Raw genomic sequence first — 22,424 nt, forward strand, 5'->3', positions numbered from 1 at the left:
CATATCTCAGTCAGTATAGCATTTGATATAAATTGAATGCCACTTGAGACTGGCTTAGAATATTTTTGAACACTACAAATGAAGAAGCCAGGCTCCATGTTTCTTTGGAGAGAATTGAACAAGATTGCCGCTAAAAGAGACAATGTTTCTCACTTTCTCTAGAAGAAGCTACACCTAAGCAATCTAAGACAATAAAAAGTAATCCTAGTGCCATTGCCACAGAAAACACTGAGACTGGAAGAACTTCCAAGTTGTGGACTTGATCCTTTGGTGTGTGAATCCTCTTCCTAAATTGAATGTAAAATATTGGAAAATATTTTTTGTATAGTTGAAGAAGGAAGGAAGTTGGAAAAAACAAACTGATAGAGAAAAGGAAGAACAAGTATAGCTGGACAAATGGGTTACAAGCAAAGATGAGAAAGAGGGTGATAGGAAAGCATAGAGAACACAAATGTTGCCAGGATAACTATGAAGCAGGGAAGGGAAAAGATTAATATAAGATGGAGTTATAAGTTGGGGGGAAGGATAAAAAGGTTGAGAAACAGAAATAAAGAAATCAAGAGTTACAGTAAAAGAAAAAGGAATAAAATATCTAGGGAGAATGAAAGAGAGAAGGTATTTTTACCAGGGCTTTCTCACATGTAATTCAGACTGCTCAGAGACTTCAGCTATATTGGGAAAGTTAAAGATAAGAAAGGAATGGCCACAAAGCAGCAAACCTGTGGTAGAACTGTTTCTTTTTATGTGACTTCAAGAAGCCGACCAAACAAAAAAAACCATTACATAGGAATGTGACTAACTCTCAGTGTGATATTTCAAACCCTACCATAACAGTCCTCAGAGACCCATTAATATATAGTAAAAGACCTGCCTCAAAGCCAGCCTGCTTGCTCGCCTTATTTCTGTCAGATAAGTCATAGTTGAATGGATTGTCTGAAGACAAATAATCTAGGCAAGGAAACTAACAACATTTGCCATGAAAGACAACTCTTTTGCTTTATACTTCTTTCTCAAGGACAAAGTTTTAGAGCTCAGATATAATCATCATATGGCAACTGAAATTAGCATAATGAAACCACCACACCTGCTTAATTGATCATCTCTAAAGTGTACAAGACCTCACAAGTAAACTGTAATGCATGGAGAAAATTCATCAAACTTTTAAATGTTTCATAATTCTCCCCACCCCCGCACTCCAATTGCTCCGATCTGAGAGGGACATTCCCAGTTAATTCTTTGTCATTCCACTTTTTAAGCTGCTTAAAACATTTTCTACTTTCTCTCTCCTTTCATTTTTCCCATGTGGTCTCAACTTACTTGAACTGCTGCAAACTGAGTGTAAGGTGCAAAAGGAGTGTGTGCTTAATTAACGCAGCAGGAGGCTTAGGCAAAAGCAAAAAAAACAAAAACAAAACACAACCTTTGCCATCTTGACTACACTCTAATATTGCTTGGCCACATGTATCTCGATTTTCTCCTGTGAAATGTTGGATTATAGTATCAGCCTTAGCAATGTTTAGATCCCTGTTGTATTCTAACACATCTTATATTAATGAAAGAAAAGATGTACAACAAGCAAATCAACTCTCAAAACAATACTCAATATTCAGCAACATTGTGCAGGGTTTTACACACCAGTCCCCTGGCTGATCTCTTTATTTGATTTGCGCTTCTGTGATCTCTAGATTTACTCTACATTTATTCTCCAGTTAGCACTAACGGCCATATCATAGAGGCCAGGCAAAGTTGTGAGAGAAGGATCCAAGGATGCTTCCACCTTGGTTGGGGCGAAGCCTCCTCCAGAAATCACGCAATGTCATGTGATGGCTGTCATGGGGCTCCTTCCCCAAGACATCCTGGGAGCATCCTGGGAGAGTGAATTTGTGAGTGTGATGAGGTTGTTAGACTAATAGAACGTATTGCTTTTGAATACTGGGCACAATTTTGACCACAGTCTAGAAAGCTTACTTTTGGATCACAACATCCGGAATCTCCTAGCCTTCATGTATCAAGGCTCATGGGCAAAATATGACCCACTGTCATGTTCCAGGGCTCTGCCCAGTGACACAGGGAGAGTTTAACCAAAACAACACCCACTTCCCAAAAAATCGGGTGCCCTGACAAATTTGAGAACATCCTGTGGCTCCTCCATGATGACAAGATGGCAACAGTCTTGGACAGCAGTGGCTCCCAAAGTGACCCATTTAAGATGGAATTAGGTGTCAAGCAGGAATGTGTTATTGCCCCAACCTTATTTTCCAACTTCATCACTATGATACTTCATCTTGTTGATGGGAAGCTTCCCACCGGAGTGGAAATCATCTTTCAGACAGATGGCAAGCCATTTAACCTCAGCAGACTGAAAGCCAAAAACAAGGTTACAACAACATCTGTTATAGAACTCTAATATGCTGATGACGATGTTGTCTGTGCACATTCAGAAGAATACCTACAAGCCACCCTAAACAGAAATATACGAGAAGCTCGGTCTGTCATTGAACATCAAGAAAACCAAAGTGCTCTTCCAGCAGTCACCAACAAACCAATCGGCAATGCCAGAAATACAGCTTAATGATGTAACATTAGAAAATGTCCATCATTTTCACTACCTTGGCAGCCACCTCTCTACAAAAGTCAACATTGACACTGAAATACAACTCCGCCTAAGCTCTGGGAGTGCAGCATTTTTCTGAATGAAGCACAGAGTGTTTGTGGACTGGGACATCTGTAGAGATACCAAGGTGCTTGTTTATAAAGCTATTGTCCTACCAACTCTACTATATGCTTGTGAAACATGGACTATCTACAGATGTCACATAAAACTCCTGGAACGATTCCATCAGTGTTGGTTCCGGAAAATCCTGCAAATCTCTTGGAAAGACAGATGGACAAATGTCAGTGTGCTGGAAGAAGCAAAGACCACCAGCACCAAAGTGATGGTCTTCCGCCATCAACTCCGCTAGACCAGCCATGTTGTCCAAATGCCCAACCACCATCTCCCAAAGCAGTTGCTCTACTCTGAACTCAAGAATGGAAAATGGAATGTTGGCGGGCAGGAAAAGAGATTTAAAGATGGGCCTAAAGCCAACCGTAAAAACTGTGGCATAGACACAGAGAATTGGGAAGCTCTGGCCCTTGAGCACTCTAGCTGGAGGTCAGCTGTGACCAGAAGTGCTGTAGAGTTTGAAGAGGCATGAATGGAGGGCGAAAGAGAGAAGCGTGCCAAGAGGAAAGTGCATCAAGCCAACCCAGACCGGGACCGCCTTCCATCTGGAAACTGATGCCCTCACAGCAGGAGAAGATGCAGATCAAGAATAGGGCTCCACAGTCACCTACCAGGACACCAAACTTGGAGGACCATCAGCCGTGGACAATGAGGAATTGCCTAAGTAAGTAGTGTGTTGTTAACCATTTTATTTAAAGCAATAATTTGAACACCTAGTCTCTTCTACATCTGACTACAAAAAAGATAACCCATAGGTGAAGTTATGGAACAAAGTCCCAAGGTTCATGATACAAGCAAAGTTCCTAGAATAATTCTAAATAATTCAGGTAAACCAATGTCTATTATCCAGTATTCCAATTATCAACTGTATTCCAATGCGAGATTAATGCCAAGAAGTTGCTCCACATTCCAACACAGGGTTTCAGGTTAATGAGATCACACCAACATCCAGGGTTCATCAAGGAACAAAACAAGGTCTTAGGAATCGGGTCTGAGCATCAGGATCCACACAGCCAAGTTCCAGGGTTCAACTGGCTTTATGGTGTCTCAGGTTATTTAACAATATGTTAAGGAGTAGTTACATTTATACTGTCTTACAATTACAAATGGCCCTTTGAAGACAACCATAAAGTTGATGTGTACCTCGGTGAAAATGAGTTCAATGCCCATCTCCTAGCCAGTGTGAGGTATTCTGTAAGTTGTAGTCCAAAAAGTAAAATTTCCAAGCTTTAGTAATAACATTTACAAAACCACTTTACATGAAATCACGAACAATTTCCATGTGAGCCCTTCTTATGCATATTCGTACATGGAGAGTGCTTCTGGGGCCAAAGATGTAGGTCCACTCCTGATATTGTGTGACTTCTCTCAAACTCTATGTTGTGGGATGATCTTTGGAACTGTGGTTCAATCTGATTCTAAATCACAAGAAATTCATCAATTTCTGAGCTTTTTTTGGGGGGGGGGCTGTTATTACAGTTTCAAGGTCTCACAAGTACTACTTTCTATTCTAGTTGTCCAGTGGACCCCTTGGTATTCACTGAATTTGGATCCAAGACCTCCTGTGGATATCAAAATCCATGAAAGCTCATTTATATACCATTGCATTGCAAAATGATATTTCTTACATATTATGATTTTTGGAGAAGGAGTAATATTTTCAAGTAGATACAGAATCAGTGGGTACAGAGGGATTTTTTTTAAAAAAGAACAATTAACTCTTTCATTGTTAATTTTTTAGATTTTTTTTAAAAAGTGAATGCCACGAGCTGCTTGTTTATATTAATAATAGTAGTAATAATAATAATATCACTTCAACCCACAAACTCCTATAATTAATTTATTTCATGTAGAAGTAACAAATACAGTAAAATTTTATTGCAAAGGGGATGAATGTGCTCTTTATTATCTTGTGTTTATAATACAATGTAGACATGCCTTTGTTACTCCAAAAACTAATGCAAGCACCTACATTCCAGTTACTTCCAAAGTAATTACTTATTTCTTTTAGTATTTCTATAAAATGAATACAGATACCTCGATGCCTTGTTAAGATCTATCAAGAGGCATTGTTTGGTTCTCAAATGAAACAAGATAACTGGCTCTTCTCCTTTACTGCAGATAAACTTATAAACCCTTGAGGAGGATGTAATGGGAAATTCTGCGGTCTAAAAATTCAGGAGCTTCATACTTTTCTTTTTGATGAAATGTCCTTGATCATGAATTAAACTAGTAATTTCCTTTCCAGAACATTGGGTAGCTTTGTTAAGAAACTCTTCTCTTGGACAGTCCTGAAAAATGTTTTTGGTTTGTGGAAACAAAGTTACTGTCATCAGCTACATGTATTCTACCACTTTGACATTTTTACTGCTAAGAGATATCACTTCAGGAGAAAATAATCCAGCTTCCTATTTAGGAACAGCATCTGAAATGAAGTGGCTATCCTCTACGATGAATACTGATTTCATCTGAAAATCTTTACAGTACATTTTTTATCACAAGCGAGACTGGTGAGGACAAGGGACAGGGCCTTCTCAGTGGTGGCCCCTCGCCTGTGGAATGCACTCCCCGGTGAAATTAGGACATCAACATCCCTCCTCTCTTTCAGGAAGAAGCTAAAAACTTGGATGTGGGACCAGGCCTTCGGGTAAGCTGGCAGATGGACAAAAACAACCAATAATGATCAGAGTAGGAAAGGACAATGACAATGCTAAATGGTTTAAGGACTTGGATTTGGTGAACACTGACCACAAGATGTTTTTATTGCTGCTAGTATAATGTCTGATTGTTTTAATCAGTTATAACTGTAATATTATGTGGTAAATTTGTGTATTGTATATCACATTGTATGTTGTAATTGTTAGGCATCGAATTGTGCCTTTTGTAAGCTGCCCTGAGTCCCCCCTAAGGGGTTGAGAAGGGTGGGGTAGAAGCACCCCAAATAAATAAATAAATAAATAAATTCAAAAGGAGACAACCAAATAATGTTGTGTTTATGGATTTGTTTCCTCCTTTGTCCTTCAGAAGTATCAACACACTAAGATCAAAGAATACTTCCTCAAGGTCAACGTGGTGTTCAAAATAGCATCCCCCCTGTTGGGATGAAAAATAGCAGAAACAGTCATAAAGAGTTCAAGGGTTATAGGCCAAGACTGGTCCTTGGAAATGAAACTTGAAAGCAAAAACAGCCTCACCATGTTATACAGCTACTGTGAAGAAAAAAACATTTGGAGATGGTGTGTATCTACATTGCATAGCTAAACCAGTCTGATTCCACTTTAGATGTGATACTCCATCATAGAGAATCCTGGGATTTGCAATTTGGTAATGTACTTGAAATTCTTTGCTACAGAGGTCTAACACACTAGCTCAGGGAAATGCATGTGTTGAACATAAAGCTGGAGGCTTAGGAAGTATTTGCATATATGGATTAATCCTGATTTGACAGAAACAGATTTGAAGCACTTATGTGTTGGGTCTGATATCACCTTATGATGCTTGAAACATAAATGAGCATGCTATTTTAACAGTTAAAAAAACAGCAGGGATTTTTTATAGGAACATATTGTAGCACGACGAATCCGATGCTCTAAAGATCAACACACCATAGGAACCTGGAATGTAAGATCTATGAGCCAGGGCAAATTGGATGTTGTTATTGGTGAGATGTCAAGACTAAAGATAGACATTCTGGGGGTCAGCGAACTGAAATGGACTGGAATGGGCCACTTCACATCAGAGGACCACCAGATCTACTACTGCGGACAAGAGGAACATCGAAGAAATGGAGTAGCCTTCATAATTAATAAGAAATTCGCTAAAGCGGTGCTTGAATACAACCCAAAAAATGACAGAATGATCTCAATTCGAGTGCAAGGAAAACCTTTCAACATCACAGTGATCCAAATATACGCCCCAACCACAGCTGCTGAAGAAGCAGAAGTAGATCAGTTCTATGAGGATCTGCAGGACCTACTGGATAATACACCAAAAAGAGACATTATTTTCATTACAGGAGACTGGAATGCCAAGGTGGGAAGTCAAGTGACAACTGGGATCACAGGCAAGCATGGTCTGGGAGAACAAAATGAAGCGGGACGCAGGCTGATAGAATTTTGCCAGGAAAACTCGCTGTGTATAACGAATACTCTCTTCCAACAACCTAAAAGACGGCTTTACACATGGACCTCACCAGACGGTCAACACCGAAATCAGATTGACTACATCCTTTGCAGCCAAAGGTGGCGGACATCCATCCAGTCGGTGAAAACAAGACCTGGGGCTGACTGTAGCTCAGATCACGAACTTCTTATTGCCCAATTTAGAATAAAACTAAAGAGATCAGGGAAAATACACAGACCAGTTAGATATGATCTCACTAACATTCCTAGCGAATATACAGTGGAAGTGAAGAACAGATTTGAAGGACTAGATTTAGTAAACAGAGTCCCAGAAGAACTATGGACAGAAGTCCGCGACATTGTTCAGGAGGCGGCAACAAAGTACGTTCCAAAGAAAAAGAAAACCAAGAAGGCAAAATGGTTGTCTGCTGAGACACTGGAAGTAGCCCAAGAAAGGAGGAAAGCAAAAGGAAACAGGGATAAGGGGAGATATGCCCAGTTAAATGCGCAATTCCAGAGGTTAGCCAGAAGAGATAAGGAACTATTTTTAAATAAGCAATGCATGGAAGTGGAAGAAGACAACAGAATAGGAAGGACAAGAGACCTCTTCCAGAAAATTAGAAACATTGGAGGTAAATTCCAGGCAAAAATTGGTATGATAAGAAACAAAGATGGCAGGGACCTAACAGAAGCTGAAGAGATCAAGAGAAGGTGGAGAGACTATACAGAAGATCTGTATAGGAAGGATAATAATATTGAGGATAGCTTTGACGGTGTGGTGAATGAAGTAGAACCAGACATCCTGAGGAGTGAGGTTGAATGGGCCTTAAGAAGCATTGCTAACAACAAGGCAGCAGGAGACGACGGGATCCCAGCTGAACTGTTTAAAATCTTAAAAGATGATGCTGTCAAGGTGATGCATGCCATTTGCCAGCAAATATGGAAAACACAAGAATGGCCATCAGACTGGAAAAAATCAACTTATATCCCCATACCAAAAAAGGGAAATGCGAAAGACTGCTCAAACTTCCGTACAGTGGCCCTTATTTCTCATGCCAGTAAGGTAATGCTCAAGATTCTGCAAGGAAGACTCCAGCAATACATGGAGCGAGAGTTGCCAGATGTTCAAGCTGGGTTTAGAAAAGGCAGAGGAACGAGAGACCAGATTGCCAATATCCGCTGGATAATGGAGAAAGGCAGGGAGTTTCAGAAAAACATCTACTTCTGCTTCATTGACTATTCTAAAGCCTTTGACTGTGTGGATCATAATAAATTGTGGCAAGTTCTTAGTGGGATGGGCATACCAAGCCACCTTGTCTCTCTCCTGAGGAATCTGTACAAGGACCAAGTCGCAACAGTAAGGACTGACCACGGAACAACAGACTGGTTCAAGATTGGGAAAGGCGTCCGGCAAGGCTGCATACTCTCCCCCAACCTATTCAACTTGTATGCAGAACACATCATGCGATGTGCGGGGCTGGATGAATGCAAAGCTGGGGTGAAAATTGCTGGAAGAAACATTAACAACCTCAGATATGCAGATGACACCACTCTGATGGCCGAAAGCGAGGAGGAGCTGAGGAGCCTTCTAATCAAGGTGAAAGAAGAAAGCGCAAAAGCCGGGCTGCAGCTAAACGTCAAAAAAACCAAGATTATGGCAACAAGAATGATTGACAACTGGAAAATAGAGGGAGAAACCGTGGAGGCCGTGACAGACTTTATATTTCTAGGTGCAAAGATTACTGCAGATGCAGACTGTGGCCAGGAAATCAGAAGACGCTTACTTCTTGGGAGGAGAGCAATGTCCAGTCTCGATAAAATAGTGAAGAGTAGAGACATCAGACTGGCAACAAAGATCCGCCTAGTCAAAGCCATGGTATTCCCTGTAGTAACCTACGGATGTGAGAGCTGGACCTTAGGGAAGGCTGAGCGAAGGAAGATCGATGCTTTTGAGCTGTGGTGCTGGAGGAAAGTGCTGAGAGTGCCTTGGACCGCGAGAAGATCCAACCAGTCCATCCTCCAGGAAATAAAGCCCGACTGCTCACTGGAGGGAAAGATACTAGAGACAAAGTTGAAGTACTTTGGCCACATCATGAGGAGACGGGAAAGCCTAGAGAAGACAATGATGCTGGGGAAAGTGGAAGGCAAAAGGAAGAGGGGCCGACCAAGGGCAAGATGGATGGATGGCATCCTTGAAGTGACTGGACTGACCTTGAGGGAACTGGGGGTGGTAACGGCTGACAGGGAGCTCTGGCGTGGGCTGGTCCATGAGGTCACGAAGAGTCGGAGACGACTGAACGAATGAACAACAACAACATTGTAGCATCATAGATAAGTTTGTGATTTCCAAAATGTCATCTCTTTATGTAAGAGATACTTGATTTCTTTCATAGCTTAAAAAAACTCCTGGTTTGACCCTCATAATTTGCAATGCCATCCTTAAATTTCAGCTAGCCATTTTCATTTTCTCCTTTTTTAATGTTGTGCATTGCACTGGTCTGGAAATACTGGCTTAAACTGACACAAAATGCATATTTAGCTTGGTTATATCTTTACAGTTCCATTTTCAATAGTTAATCCTTAAATAATATTTTGTTGCAATATAGCATTTACTGTATTTACTCAAGTTTAATGCATACCTTTTTTGGATAAAATACATTGCCGAAATTACGGTGTGCATTAGTATCAAGTATTATGGTAATCTAAGTGCTGAGCCAAGCAAAAAGGAGAAGCTGTTACCAAGCTTGAGTGTGGATCCATTTTTAGCCATTTCCTTTGGCCAATCTGGCTTCTTTGGATTGGTTGGATGCCCGTATTGACAAGGTCCCAGCTGCCAGGGATGCCTGTCTGCAACACAACCACATGGCAGCCAATCTTGGCTCCTCCTCCCCTATTCAGCATCACAATTTAATATTTTTTATTTTCCTTTATTTTTGTTTATTTTCTTGCTTCTTTTTGTTTAGTTGGTCTTACTGGGAGTTGGGGACATATGGGATGGCTGGATGGGATATGCTTGTGTTTGGGGGCTTGGAGAGTTATTCTTTTAGTTTTTTTTCCTCCTTCCCTTCTTCTCCTTCAAATCCTTCTATAAGGATTATATTATTATTAATCCTCATTCTTTGAGAACTACTACAACCTAGTGACCTCTCCTCTAGAGTAGAAACAGCTTTAAGGAAGCATTAAGCCTGGGCAAGACCTGTAGTAGATTAAAAAGAGGAGTTTTTAAAGGAAGCTAAGGGAAATCAGAAGACGCTTACTTCTTGGGAGGAGAGCAATGTCCAATCTCGATAAAATAATAAAGAGTAGAGACATCAGACTGGCAACAAAGATCCGCCTAGTCAAAGCCATGGTATTCCCTGTAGTAACCTACGGATGTGAGAGCTGGACCTTAGGGAAGGCTGAGCAAAGGAAGATCGATGCTTTTGAGCTGTGGTGTTGGAGGAAAGTTCTGAGAGTGCCTTGGACTGCGAGAAGATCCAACCAGTCCATCCTCCAGGAAATAAAGCCCGACTGCTCACTGGAGGGAAAGATACTAGAGACAAAGTTGAAGTACTTTGGCCACATCATGAGGAGACAGGAAAGCCTAGAGAAGACAATTATGCTGGGGAAAGTGGAAGGCAAAAGGAAAAGGGGCCGACCAAGGGCAAGATGGATGGATGGCATCCTTGAAGTGACTGGACTGACCTTGAGGGAGCTGGGGGTGGTGACGGCCGACAGGGAGCTCTGGCGTGGGCTGGTCCATGAGGTCACGAAGAGTCGGAGACGACTGAACGAATGAACAACAAAGGGAATATAGCTCCAGCCTTCACTGCTCTTCCTTCCCTGGGCCTCCATAAAATGCCTTGGAAAGCTGCATGACATGCTGCAGGGAGAGAAAGAATGCACCTGCCTGCAGCGCCTCTACTCTAGAGTAGAAACAGCATTAACAAAGCATTAAACCTGATCTCCTCTTTAGACAGATGTGAAAGGATCACAGAAATATATTTCCTTAAGATCTGGATTTTAAAAAGCATCAGAGTTACCACTCTTTCTGGATCCTTCACCTTTTGTTTATATAGGAGACTGTGTTTAATGTTTTGTAAAGCTAGAGGAGATGCAGTTCGCCTGCTTTCTCTCAACAGCATCAGAAGCCATGCACCTTTTCAAGAGGCATTTCAAGGAGGCCCAGGGAAGGAAGAGCAAAGACCTGGAGCTCAGTCAAGCTAGGAGTGCCACATGGCCAGTCAAGCAGGGGGTGGGGGCAGTTATCAGCTCCCACTTGAGGGTTAGGGTTGAATGAAGAGTAGTTCCATAACACAAAATAATTTAAATAGCATGCTATATTTTATAAAGATTTAATTAAATCAAAGTTTCAAGTCTTAAAATAACTGAAAATGACTGTTAATTGGTAATTTATGTTACAAAAGAATACCACAGCGTCTGAACACTTGAAAACTATGTCAATACACTTTGACCGAAATCAGACTCCCTTGATAAACTTCAGTGGACACTCAAGAGTGCAAGTCTTTCTTGCCCCATTGTACTTCTTATGTATGTTTTCAAATGTTAAAGAGTTGAACATGACCTACACACATACGCACACACACTTTAAACTGGCATCTCTAAAAATGAAGCTCAATGACCCATACATATTATCAATTTTTTACATAAAATACCTTTAATTTTGTGCCTAATTATTCAAAGATTACTTTATAGTTTATGAGAAATTAAAGTATAAACTTTTAAAACAAGCACAAATCATCACAATTGTTATATACCTGGAAACATCTTAAAGTGTATTTAAACTTAACTTTTTCTTGTGGAGTTTTTTGGGTTCACAATTCCCCAAATGAATTAAGCTTGGCATAAGACAAAAGCACAGCCCTAAAAGACACAGCCAGGATATTCGCCATAATGAATATAAGTAATATAATGAAGATTGATTTTTTAATCTGAGTGTGTGTATCTTACCATATGGCTGAGAGAGTGTGACTGCTTAACTTCTGTGCCTTAGGCTTTGCCTGCCAGATATGGGTGGGCCAACTTGGTTGCTTCCACTATATCAGCTATTGCTGCAATTAGTAACAGTGTGATTAAATTGTCAAAAATTGCCTGAGATTGTGCTTGCAGTTCTGGATGGAATTGTTTAATTTTTGCTTCTCATAGACTTAGTCTCCTGAAAATTTTCAGGTTAAAAAAAACCTGATTTACTCAGTTAAATTCATGAGTAAACCACATTTTTTTCTTTTAACCTGAAAACTTTCTGGGGACGGGAGGTGGTTGAGCTACAGCCTGGCTACAGCCATGATAAATTCTTATTCAGAAATGGCCTAAAGGTGTACCCATACTCACAGATATCAATCAACTGATATCATTTCAATTGTTTTAATTGTCATACATCCACCCTATAAAATCCTGATTTTGTAACGTACTTAAATTTCTATGTCAGAAAACTCTAGTGTACTTAGTTGAACTGAGCAAATCCCAGGAGTCTGCAGGGAGGAACCATGAAGTTAAAATAGTATCAATGCATTATAATTGTGCAACTTGGATTCACCCCAGAACTATGTCCCAGTGTGGCTATGGCTACATCTTGGGTTCTCTGAAAACTGAATTCAAAGTCAAAGTATTCTATTCTTACAAAGCATTTCTAAATTATGATATTTGTACAAAAGCTGAGAATAAGCAGCAAGACAGAGTGTTTTGTTTAATCTAATAAATGCAGTGTCAAAGAAGTACTGAAATTATTCCTGTATTTATATGACATGACTGATGAAGAACATTCACAAAAATATCCTGCTTCCAAACTAGATGTCAAACTTCTAAAATGGGCATACATGGCACACCCAATAAGTGAGCAACAATTAGTGTGAAGAGCCTGAAGTATCCAATATGAATTTATTGGGGAAAATATTAAAAACACTTTTTCCTTCTTAAAATATGGCACAAGTTCAACCGGTTGCAACATAGCATCGACATGCTCCAATGTAGGCCCTCTTTTAGCTTTCTGCCATAATTGCTTTGATGGAGTGTGCCTCAAGGGATCATTATTTATAAAGCTGTTTGATACTAACAAGCAGTTCAATTTTTGATAAAGCAGGATCAAAAGTTCATAGTAATCATCTCAAGTTAAAAAGAATGCATGCAAAGGTATGCCAGTTTATAACAAACACACAGATGTCTAAATATAATAATAAAATGATTAGGAAATGTAACTAGCTTCCGGAACGGTTAGTGTTTTACATGAAAGGTCGAAGAATTAATAAGTAACAACATTTAATGATGCAGATAAAAAAGAAAATGCACTTGGAAGAAGCTATATTTATTCACTTTATGTTGGAACTGAAATGTTAATTTCATAAACATTGAAACTAAACTGCAGGAAACTTTCCACATTAACATATCAAGCTGTGGATGGGAGATTATTAATACTTATTAGGTAAAAGGTTTTCCCTTGACATTAAGTCTAGTCATGTCTGACTCTGGGAATTGGTGCTCATCTCCATTTCTAAGCTGAAGAGCCGGCATTGTCCATAGATACCTCCAAAATAATTTGGCCGGCATGACTGCATGGAGTGCTATTATCTTTCCACCGGAGCGGAAGTTATTGATCTACTCACATTTGCATGTTTTCGAACTTTTAGTTTGGCAGAAGCTGGGGCTAGCAGCAGAAGCTCACGCTGCTCCCCAAATTTGAACCTGCAACCTTTCAGTCAGTAAGTGAGCAGCTCAGTGCTTTAACCCACCACACCACTGGGGGCTCTCTTAATACTTACTATGGAGCTGTAATATTCTTACAGAAGTTTTACATACCCAGTATCTGAGCCATACTAATTGTATATCCTTCTTAGCTGTACACAAAACAATAGAATCATGTGACTGGTCTGACAAAAGAGAAGCAAATATGATAAAATCCTTACTAGTGCAACATTTTGCTTAATTGTATTTGAATTTTATTTCTCAGAATTATACCCAATGCAATGCCTTTGAAAATGATAGATCTCATTAAGAAACCCCAAATACTTGCAGTTTCCCATAGTGGATAAAGTAGGCTTGGTAATTCTATATGCAGAAAATATGACTCACATGACTCTCATTTCTATTTTCGCTGCATATAAACCTTTCTAGGCTAAGACTACTGAAGAATCTGCAATATGGTGTATGATTATCATAACAGTATTGCTTATTACTATTGTCACCATCACTTAAATACTGTGTTTCAGTTCTTTTTAAAAACAATGTCAGCAGGACTCTTCATGAACTTAAGGTTCTATACATATTTAAGCAATTTATGGCTACAGTGAGTTTATGGCTACACTGAGTTGCATAAAAAGCTAAATGAGTTGGATATGATACTATATATTATGCTTAAAGTATGCACATAAACAATTAAATGATAAGAAAAGTTATCAAGAATGACATAAGAGAGAAAACTGAGTATTTCTTATAGAAATATTTTCCCATATTGCAGTCATCATGATATTGCAATTCTTGCCATTCCAGTGATATGGCCAGGATCCATGAAATGGATCCAATGGAGCTACACCACTGAATCCTGGGTCCTTTTTACACTAGACCATTACAGCATCATGACTTCATTTTAATAGCTGTGGTTCCATGGAATTCTAGGATTCTCTGTTTAGTAAGTCTGAGCTTCTGTATTTTACCATACTACAAACCTTAGGACTTCATAGGAGGCAGTCATACAGTAAACTCACAGCACAATGATTATGTTCTGTGAAAGGGCCTATAGGTTGACGTAACTGCCAGACAGTTGATAATTACTCAGCTGGATGGGCACCATATTTAGGCAGGTGAAATAGGTCCATCCTTTAGCCAAAATACTTTACTGTAGTTCAAACATATTGCTTCAGCTCTGTACAACTGCATTTATAGTAACGGGAGCGGCTCAGGACTTCATGTCTACCATGGCGACCATGGGTCTGTCCCAACAAGTATCTGGCCCCACCCACAGTGCTGGACATACATTGGACTTGGTTTTCTGTCAGGGATGGGAGGAAGGTGGCGGTGTTGAGGAGTTATCCATCTCTCCGTTGCCATGGACCGACCACTTCCTGGTCAGCTTTAGACTTACTGCACCCCCTAACCTCCGCAGAGGTGGAGGACCTATTAAATTGGTCCGCCCCAGGAGGCTTATGGATCCGGAAGGATTCCTGACGGCTCTTGGGGATTTTCCCGCCACCGCGGTTGGTGATCCTGTTGATGCCCTGGTCGCTCTCTGGAATGGGGAGATGACTAGGGCAATAGACACGATCGCTCCAGAACGTCCCCTCTCAAGCAGCCGATCTAAACCGGCCCCTTGGTTTACTGAGGAGCTGGCGGTGTTGAAGCGAAAGAAGAGGGAACTAGAGAGCGTGTGGCGTTCGGATCCGAGCGAGTCAAACCGAACACGGTTTGTGGCCTTTTTAAGGTCATATGCCGCGGCAATAAGAGCCGCTAAGAAAACTTTCTTCGCGGCCACTATTGCGTCTGCAAAGAACCGTCCGGCTGAACTGTTCCGAGTTGTCAGAGGCCTTTTAAAACCCACCACTCAGGATGGGTGCCCTGATGACTCGGCTGCTCGCTGTGAAGCTTTTGCTCGGTTCTTTGCAGACAAAGTCGCCTTGATCCGCTCTGGACTGGACGCCGCATTAACGGCAGTCTCTGAGGATGTAACACGAGCATCTGCTTGTCCGATTTTGATGGATTCATTTCAATTGGTTCAATCCGAGGATGTGGACAAGGTGCTTGGAGGAATGAGAGCTACCACATGCATCCTAGACCCCTGCCCATCCTGGCTTCTAAAGGAGGCCAGAGGGGGATTGGCCGAGTGGGTTAAGGTGGTGGTTAATGCCTCCCTTCGGGAAGGCATTTTTCCAGCCAGCTTAAAGCAAGCTGTAATAAAACCGCTGTTGAAGAAGCCATCACTGGACCCCACTCAATTGGTAAACTATCGGCCTGTTTCCAATCTTCCCTTTTTGGGCAAAGTCATGGAACGTGTGGTGGCCTCACAACTCCAGGCATTCTTGGTAGACACGGATTATCTAGATCCGGCACAGTCTGGCTTTAGGCCGGGACATGGTACCGAGACAGCCTTGGTCGCCTTAGTGGATGATCTCCGTCGGGAGCTCGACAGGGGGAGTGTGTCCCTGTTGGTGCTACTCGACCTCTCAGCGGCCTTCGATACCGTCGACCACGGTATCCTTCTGGGACGCCTCGCGGGAATGGGTCTCGGAGGTACTGCTCTGCAGTGGCTCCGGTCATTCCTCGTGGGTCGGTCTCAGAAGGTGTCACTGGGGGACTCCTGTTCTACCCCACAACCTTTGTTTTGTGGGGTTCCTCAGGGTTCAATACTGTCCCCCATGTTGTTCAACATCTACATGAAGCCGCTGGGCGAGATCATCCGGAGTTTCGGGGTGCGGTGTCATCTGTACGCAGATGATGTCCAGCTCTGTCACTCCTTCCCACCCGCTACTAAGGAGGCTGTCGAGGTCCTGAACCGGTGCTTGGCCGCTGTGACGGTCTGGATGGGGGCGAACAAATTGAAATTGAATCCAGACAAGACAGAGGTGCTCCTGGTCAGTCGCAAGGCCGAACAGGGTATAGGGTTACAGCCTGTGTTAGACGGGGTCGCACTCCCCCTGAAGACACAGGTTCGCAGTTTGGGTGTGATCCTGGACTCATCGCTGAGCCTGGAGCCCCAGGTTTCGGCGGTGACCAGGGGAGCATTCGCACAGTTAAGACTCGTGCGCCAACTGCGACCGTACCTTGGGAAGTCTGACTTGGCCACGGTAGTCCACGCTCTGGTTACATCCCGTCTTGATTACTGCAACGCTCTCTACGTGGGGTTGCCTTTGAAGACGGCCCGGAAGCTCCAACTAGTCCAACGGGCGGCAGCCATGGTATTAACAGGGGCTGGGCACAGGGAGCACACAACTCCTCTGCTATACCAGCTTCACTGGCTACCGATTAGCTACCGAGCCCAATTCAAAGTGCTGGTTTTGACCTTTAAAGCCCTAAACGGTTCTGGCCCTACATACCTATCCGAACGTATCTCGGCCTATCAGCCCACCAGGACCCTTAGATCTTCAGGAGAAGCCCTTCTCTCTATCCCACCTGCTTCACAGGTGCGGCTCGTGGGAACGAGAGATAGGGCCTTTTCTGCGGTGGCCCCCCGGCTTTGGAATGCCCTCCCTACTGAATTAAGATCAGCGACCTCGCTAATGGCATTTAGGAAAAAACTAAAAACCTGGATGTTTGAGCAAGTCTTCAATTGACCTTCGTCGTGATGTTCTATCTGACCATGGATTAGCAATCAAGACAACGAATTGGATGACGATTTTAACTATGAGATGTCCCGATCTGTATTGGTGGCCCAATACTGCGTATGTTTTTTCTATGTATTCTTAATTTTAATTTTTATATGCTCAAGTGAATTGTATTTTTTAACATTGTATATTTTAACATGTTGTAAACCGCAATGAGTCGCCGCACAGGCTGAGATATTAGCGGTATACAAGCATACCAAATAAATAAATAAATAAATAAAAAAAAAGAGTGTGCAGAGAACTACAGTAATCAATTCTGAAAGCTATCATGCCCTGTTTCACTTTAGCTGGGCCTAAAGCTACTGGCATATGACTTTTGCATTTAGACTCTGATGGAGAAACTTTCTCACTGTTATATACAATGCAATGGGACAGGTTTTAATACTCTTCCAGCATGGCAAGCCTTGAACTTCTTTTGACATTCTCCTTTGCAGGCCATACCTCAAGTTCAACTCCAAGGGCTGCTTAGTGAGATTTGAAGGTGGGGAGGGACCCATATATTTCTCTTCCTCTGTCCTTTCTTAGTCATATGCATATTTTAGTCTACTTACCTTCTAATGTCAAGTTCAAAAAGAGAAACATGATTGGTATACAAAGGCATATTTGAAAATGGCGCAATATCAAACTCATGCTCCAAGATTGGTGAAGCATTACTGAAAAATGATCAGCAAAAATAAATAGTAAACTACAGTATGTTTATAAAGGACTTGAAGAATGACACAAAAATGCTATATACTTACAGTATACATAAAATCTACATAATTTCTTCACACTGAAAAGACAAAATGGTCTTTATAATGCCCACCAAGAGAAATTGTGTAAATATTACATTTCCATTCAGATTGATAGATCATGGCTAATAACATAGCTACTGATTTTTCAGTTTCGAGGATTCTGAAGCTGCAAACCAAAAAAGGACATTTTAATCTGTGGAAACAGCTATAAATGCAGGCTCAAGCCCCTTGACTGTCTCATAGGGTCTATTTATGATCACTTAAGTTCCATTTAATTAACTGGTGATTCGTTCACCTCAATTAGCTCGAAGATCATTGAAGTTTTCTTCAAGATAGTACTTTCAGATGAGTAGAACTACAGTTTTCATCACCCCACCTGACATGGCCAATCTGAGTCCCCCTCAGGGTTGAGAAGGGCAGGGTACAAATGTGATAAAAAAAATAATGGCCAAGGGTGATTGGAGTTATACTGCAATGAGGGACTATCATGCTAGAGTTGAAAGAGAAGGCAAAGCATATTCATCCTATCTGAAATCTTGTGGTTGCCTCCTGAAGAATTCTGGGGCTTGTAGTTTGGTGAGACTTAGGACCCCTATGGCTGAGCAGTTTAAAGGCCCCTTCCACTAAACTACAAGCCCCAGAATTCTGCTGGAGGTAGTAACTGCATGGGATGCATATTCTATGCATCCCATGATACCGGCCTAGCTAAAAGGTGCTAGGACTGGGAAGGCCATGTTGTAATGCTTTCCTTTGAAAAGGTCATCAGTTTTGCTTAGGACCTTTTTGTTTTAGGGAGAGAAGATGCCAGGTGTGGATAAAGTATAATCTGTAGATAATTTGAAGGACTCCATATTGAAAACCCCAAGGAAGATTTAGTATCACACCTGGGGAAGTGGGAGGAAGTAACCAATCTGTAAATGACCAGCTCTGAAACCCTCATGTCTCTGAATCACTGCCAAGATTGGCAGAACATTACTGTGAGGAAGACAGCACACTGTTTCAGCATAGCCTTCAGCTATCGGTAGATATCACTGAAGAAAAGGGCAGGATTAAAAATAGCACTGTATAATAGAGGAAAGAAATATGACCTGGAACACACACACTCAAGTATATCCAAATACTTCCAGAATCAAAGGGGTGAAATTGATTGTTTCTCATGCTGGAGCTTTTAATGCAACCTATTCCTTTCCTTACTTTGTTCTTTTTAAAGAATTCATGCTACAATGTTATATTGTCACAGACCCATTGCAGACGATTACTCTGTAATTGCCAGAACAACAATGGGTTCAGAATGGAGCACAGGGAGCTTTATTTTAATCCTGATGATATAAATGCTGAAATGAAAGAGGTATTGTCTTTTAAAATAATGAAATGTGTGGATTGCTGTGAAAGAACAGATTGCTGAAGAGCACATTTCTTATGGTTATTTGTTCCTCTTTCTTCCTGGATAATACAGTGGGGGTGTTACCTATTTTTGGTAAGCTGTCACATGAAGGATTCCATTTATTCATAAGCATGGAATGAATAAAATAACAGCTTTCTATCTCAGATATAATTTTAAAAATTAAACTCAATTTCTTACCTTTCCTTGTAGCACAAAGATTTTTCCATTCATTTTAGATGAACTTGGCTATAAACTAGAAATCCTGATAATCCAGTACTCAGGACATACTGTGCCACTGCAAGAACGCATACCTGCTCCCACCATCCAACATGACCCAGAGTTTAAAAGACAAAAAAGCAGGCATCACTGTGATGAGGATTTAAGGTTGGGAAAAATATCCCTTCCACGCAAAATGCAAACTTTCACCAAGATATTTTCATTATTTAGCACTTTCTAACTATTTCAGGAATGTTACAGCAACAAGCTAAGCACAGGAAGGGCACCTCTATCTATAACATTACCCCCACTCACTGGGCACACAAAATGAGAACACACACTTTCTAATTTCAGCAAAATTTATAGATAATCTTCACTTTACTAGGTGGCACCACCAAGCTGTTTTTAAAAATACACTACTGAACACCTTGAAATCCTGCATCTTATTTATCTTATACTTTTCTTAACTTTTCCCAGTAATCAATGCCCTAATAACTTTAGTTAATTAGAGCTCACTTACCTGGAAAGTATAAAACCGAGTCCCATTCGGGGGATGTACCTTTGAAGACCCAGAGACAGTGTTCATGTCAGAGAAAATCATTTCTGCTCACAGACACAATACAATCCACAAGGAGCTACGGAAAGAGGCAGAGCCGAGCACTTTGCTTACAGACAAATCCTTCCATACATTGCTCAGAAGCTACTGTATAAAATGACATCTGCCCCATCCATTCAGAGAGATGAGTGACCGCATGTAAATCCCCCATGCCTACATTTGACAGCTTAGTAGGAAAGTCACCAGTCAACAATTTTTAGTCCAGGGAGTTCTTAGGAAGAAAAGAAAGCGAAAATGGCAAGGGAATAAAAGCAAGATTTTGGCTTTTAAAAAAGATGAGCTAGAACAACCTACAGTAAAATGTAGCTGGTGCAGAATCTGGCACTGGTTTGGACCCTGCCCATCTGTTCTCAGTGATAATCACCTCCCTCCTCTACAGACTAGCAGAATGATTATGCTAAGCATCCCAGTTAACTGTTAACACACAGCTTAGTTGCAAGCCAGCACAGAGAGCATACGACAGGAGACCTCTTCTGACTAACCTGAAGCATATCACACTTAATACTCAGAGATGTGCATGACAAAAAACAATTTTAACCTAATAGTTTATTACTATATAATTTACTTCATAAGCTGTAGATAATGTTTCTTTCTTCTTTCATTTTACCTACCAGTTTGAATTATTATAAGAAATGATTGTGATCTAAAGACAAGACAAAATTTTGCCACACTTAAAAAAACCCCAACAACCCTTAAAATGCCTCCATAATTCCTTAAACAAAAAATAGCCTGGGAAACTATGTTATTTATATGAGTGACTTTGCCGCCCTCAGGTCTACTCATTTTCAGGACAATAGTACGTCAGAGGAGCAATGAACTGGCAACAACAATAATGTTTATTTTGATGACTGGGTGTTTGTCACCATCCTAGTGTCTAAAGGACAAGTTCATGTAAGCATGAGCATGTAGCAAACATTTATTGTGCTGCATGTTCTCTATCCTAGACTATGTTCTGAGAATAGGAAGTTAATAAAAACTTCCCGTTAATAAAAACTTCCTAGGAAAGAGCCAAAATGGCTTAACTGAAAAAAGAAGCCTATGGTAGGAAGGGTTCATAGTCACATATTTAGAATGATACATATTATTGTTTTAATGGTAGAATGACAAACAGGTTTTGAATACAGTCCACCAAGGGACTCACATCAGGTCTGATTTTGAAAATTTCAACATTTTAAGGAAAAGTATAACACAATGACTCATGAAAGAAGTTCCCATATTACCACATGCATTCCTGGGTAAATTACTGTGCTAACTTCCACAGCTGTCAACATTGTATTCTGGAATATGTGATAAAGAAGGGAAGTTTTCCAGGATTTCACTCCTCCCTAATGTTTAGCTCCTAATCCTTCAGGCCAGATGTTCATTAGTCTAATCAACTATACTTCTTCCAAAGGACCTAGCATAGTTAATGTAGTTGCATCAGAAACAGATTTCAGAGCCGGTTTAGTCTAGTGCCTAGAGATCTGATAGTTCAAATCCATGAACAATAAGTTAATATAACACATGGGATGGACAATCTTGGAAGTAATTCCCAGATGGTTGATAATGGAGGAGGGAAAATCTCCATGAATTTGGAGCCACTCATTTTAGTTCTAGTTTTTTGGGCCTTACACAACTGACCTTTACCATTTCAGGATAATGACAGGAGATCAGATAAAAACTCTACTAAGAATCAGAAGCAACTTGAACAATTAAAATACAGTGATTTCCTGGTTTTCCCATCCAATAAATCTAAGAGGCACTGAGTTGGCAAGGCTGAGATAGAGCACTGACATTGTCAGTAAAGGAGCATACAGCATAAATAATCTAACTAGTCAATTATATGTGCACAGGACACCCCCATTCTATAATAATCAGTGCAGAGAAATAAAAGATGACAGAAAAAAGTAAGAACAAGAGGCCTCTTCACAAGATCTGAGAAATCAAAGGGAAATATAATCCAATAGAAGGAATACTACATGACAAGGAGGGGCACATTACAAAATCAAGAAAAAATAAAAAGACAATGGAAATAATACATTGAAGAACAATGAAAAAGAGAGAGAATTGAAGATTTATTCAAGGAAGACCCAGTCAAAAATGACTTGTAGTTTTGTAAAGTACAGTGGAAGCTTTGCTTACAGAAATTGGGAAAATTTGATGTGGGGACAGTGGGGCAAATCACCAGGAAGTGATAGCATACCCATGGAGGTCTTTTAAGCCCCAGAGACAGAGTCCACTCAAGTTCCACTGGTTGCCAGTTTGCTACTGGGCACAATTCAAAGTGTTTGCTTTAGCCTATAAAACCCTAAACAGTTCCGGCCCAGCTTATACGTCCGAAC

The 22,424-nt window shown here is 40.9% G+C and overlaps 1 protein-coding gene across 10 annotated transcripts in view; it reads right to left on the bottom strand.

Annotated features, from left to right (window-relative positions):
* Positions 1 to 22,424, bottom strand: part of PPFIA2 (PTPRF interacting protein alpha 2) — a 285,512-nt gene that overhangs the window by 168,270 nt on the left and 94,818 nt on the right. For 3 of the 10 annotated variants that reach the window (XM_060777388.2, XM_060777387.2, XM_060777386.2), the window contains exon 1: positions 20,008 to 20,457. The exons of the other annotated variants lie outside the window; for them this stretch is intronic. In XM_060777388.2, the coding sequence (XP_060633371.1) occupies positions 20,008 to 20,088 (81 nt within the window). In that variant the 5' untranslated portion in view covers positions 20,089 to 20,457. Of the gene's footprint in view, positions 1 to 20,007; positions 20,458 to 22,424 lie in introns of those variants that run through there. 10 annotated transcript variants of the gene reach the window in all.

Source organism: Anolis sagrei, chromosome 5, assembly GCF_037176765.1.
Source record: "Anolis sagrei isolate rAnoSag1 chromosome 5, rAnoSag1.mat, whole genome shotgun sequence".
Classification (NCBI taxonomy): Eukaryota; Metazoa; Chordata; class Lepidosauria; order Squamata; family Dactyloidae; genus Anolis; species Anolis sagrei.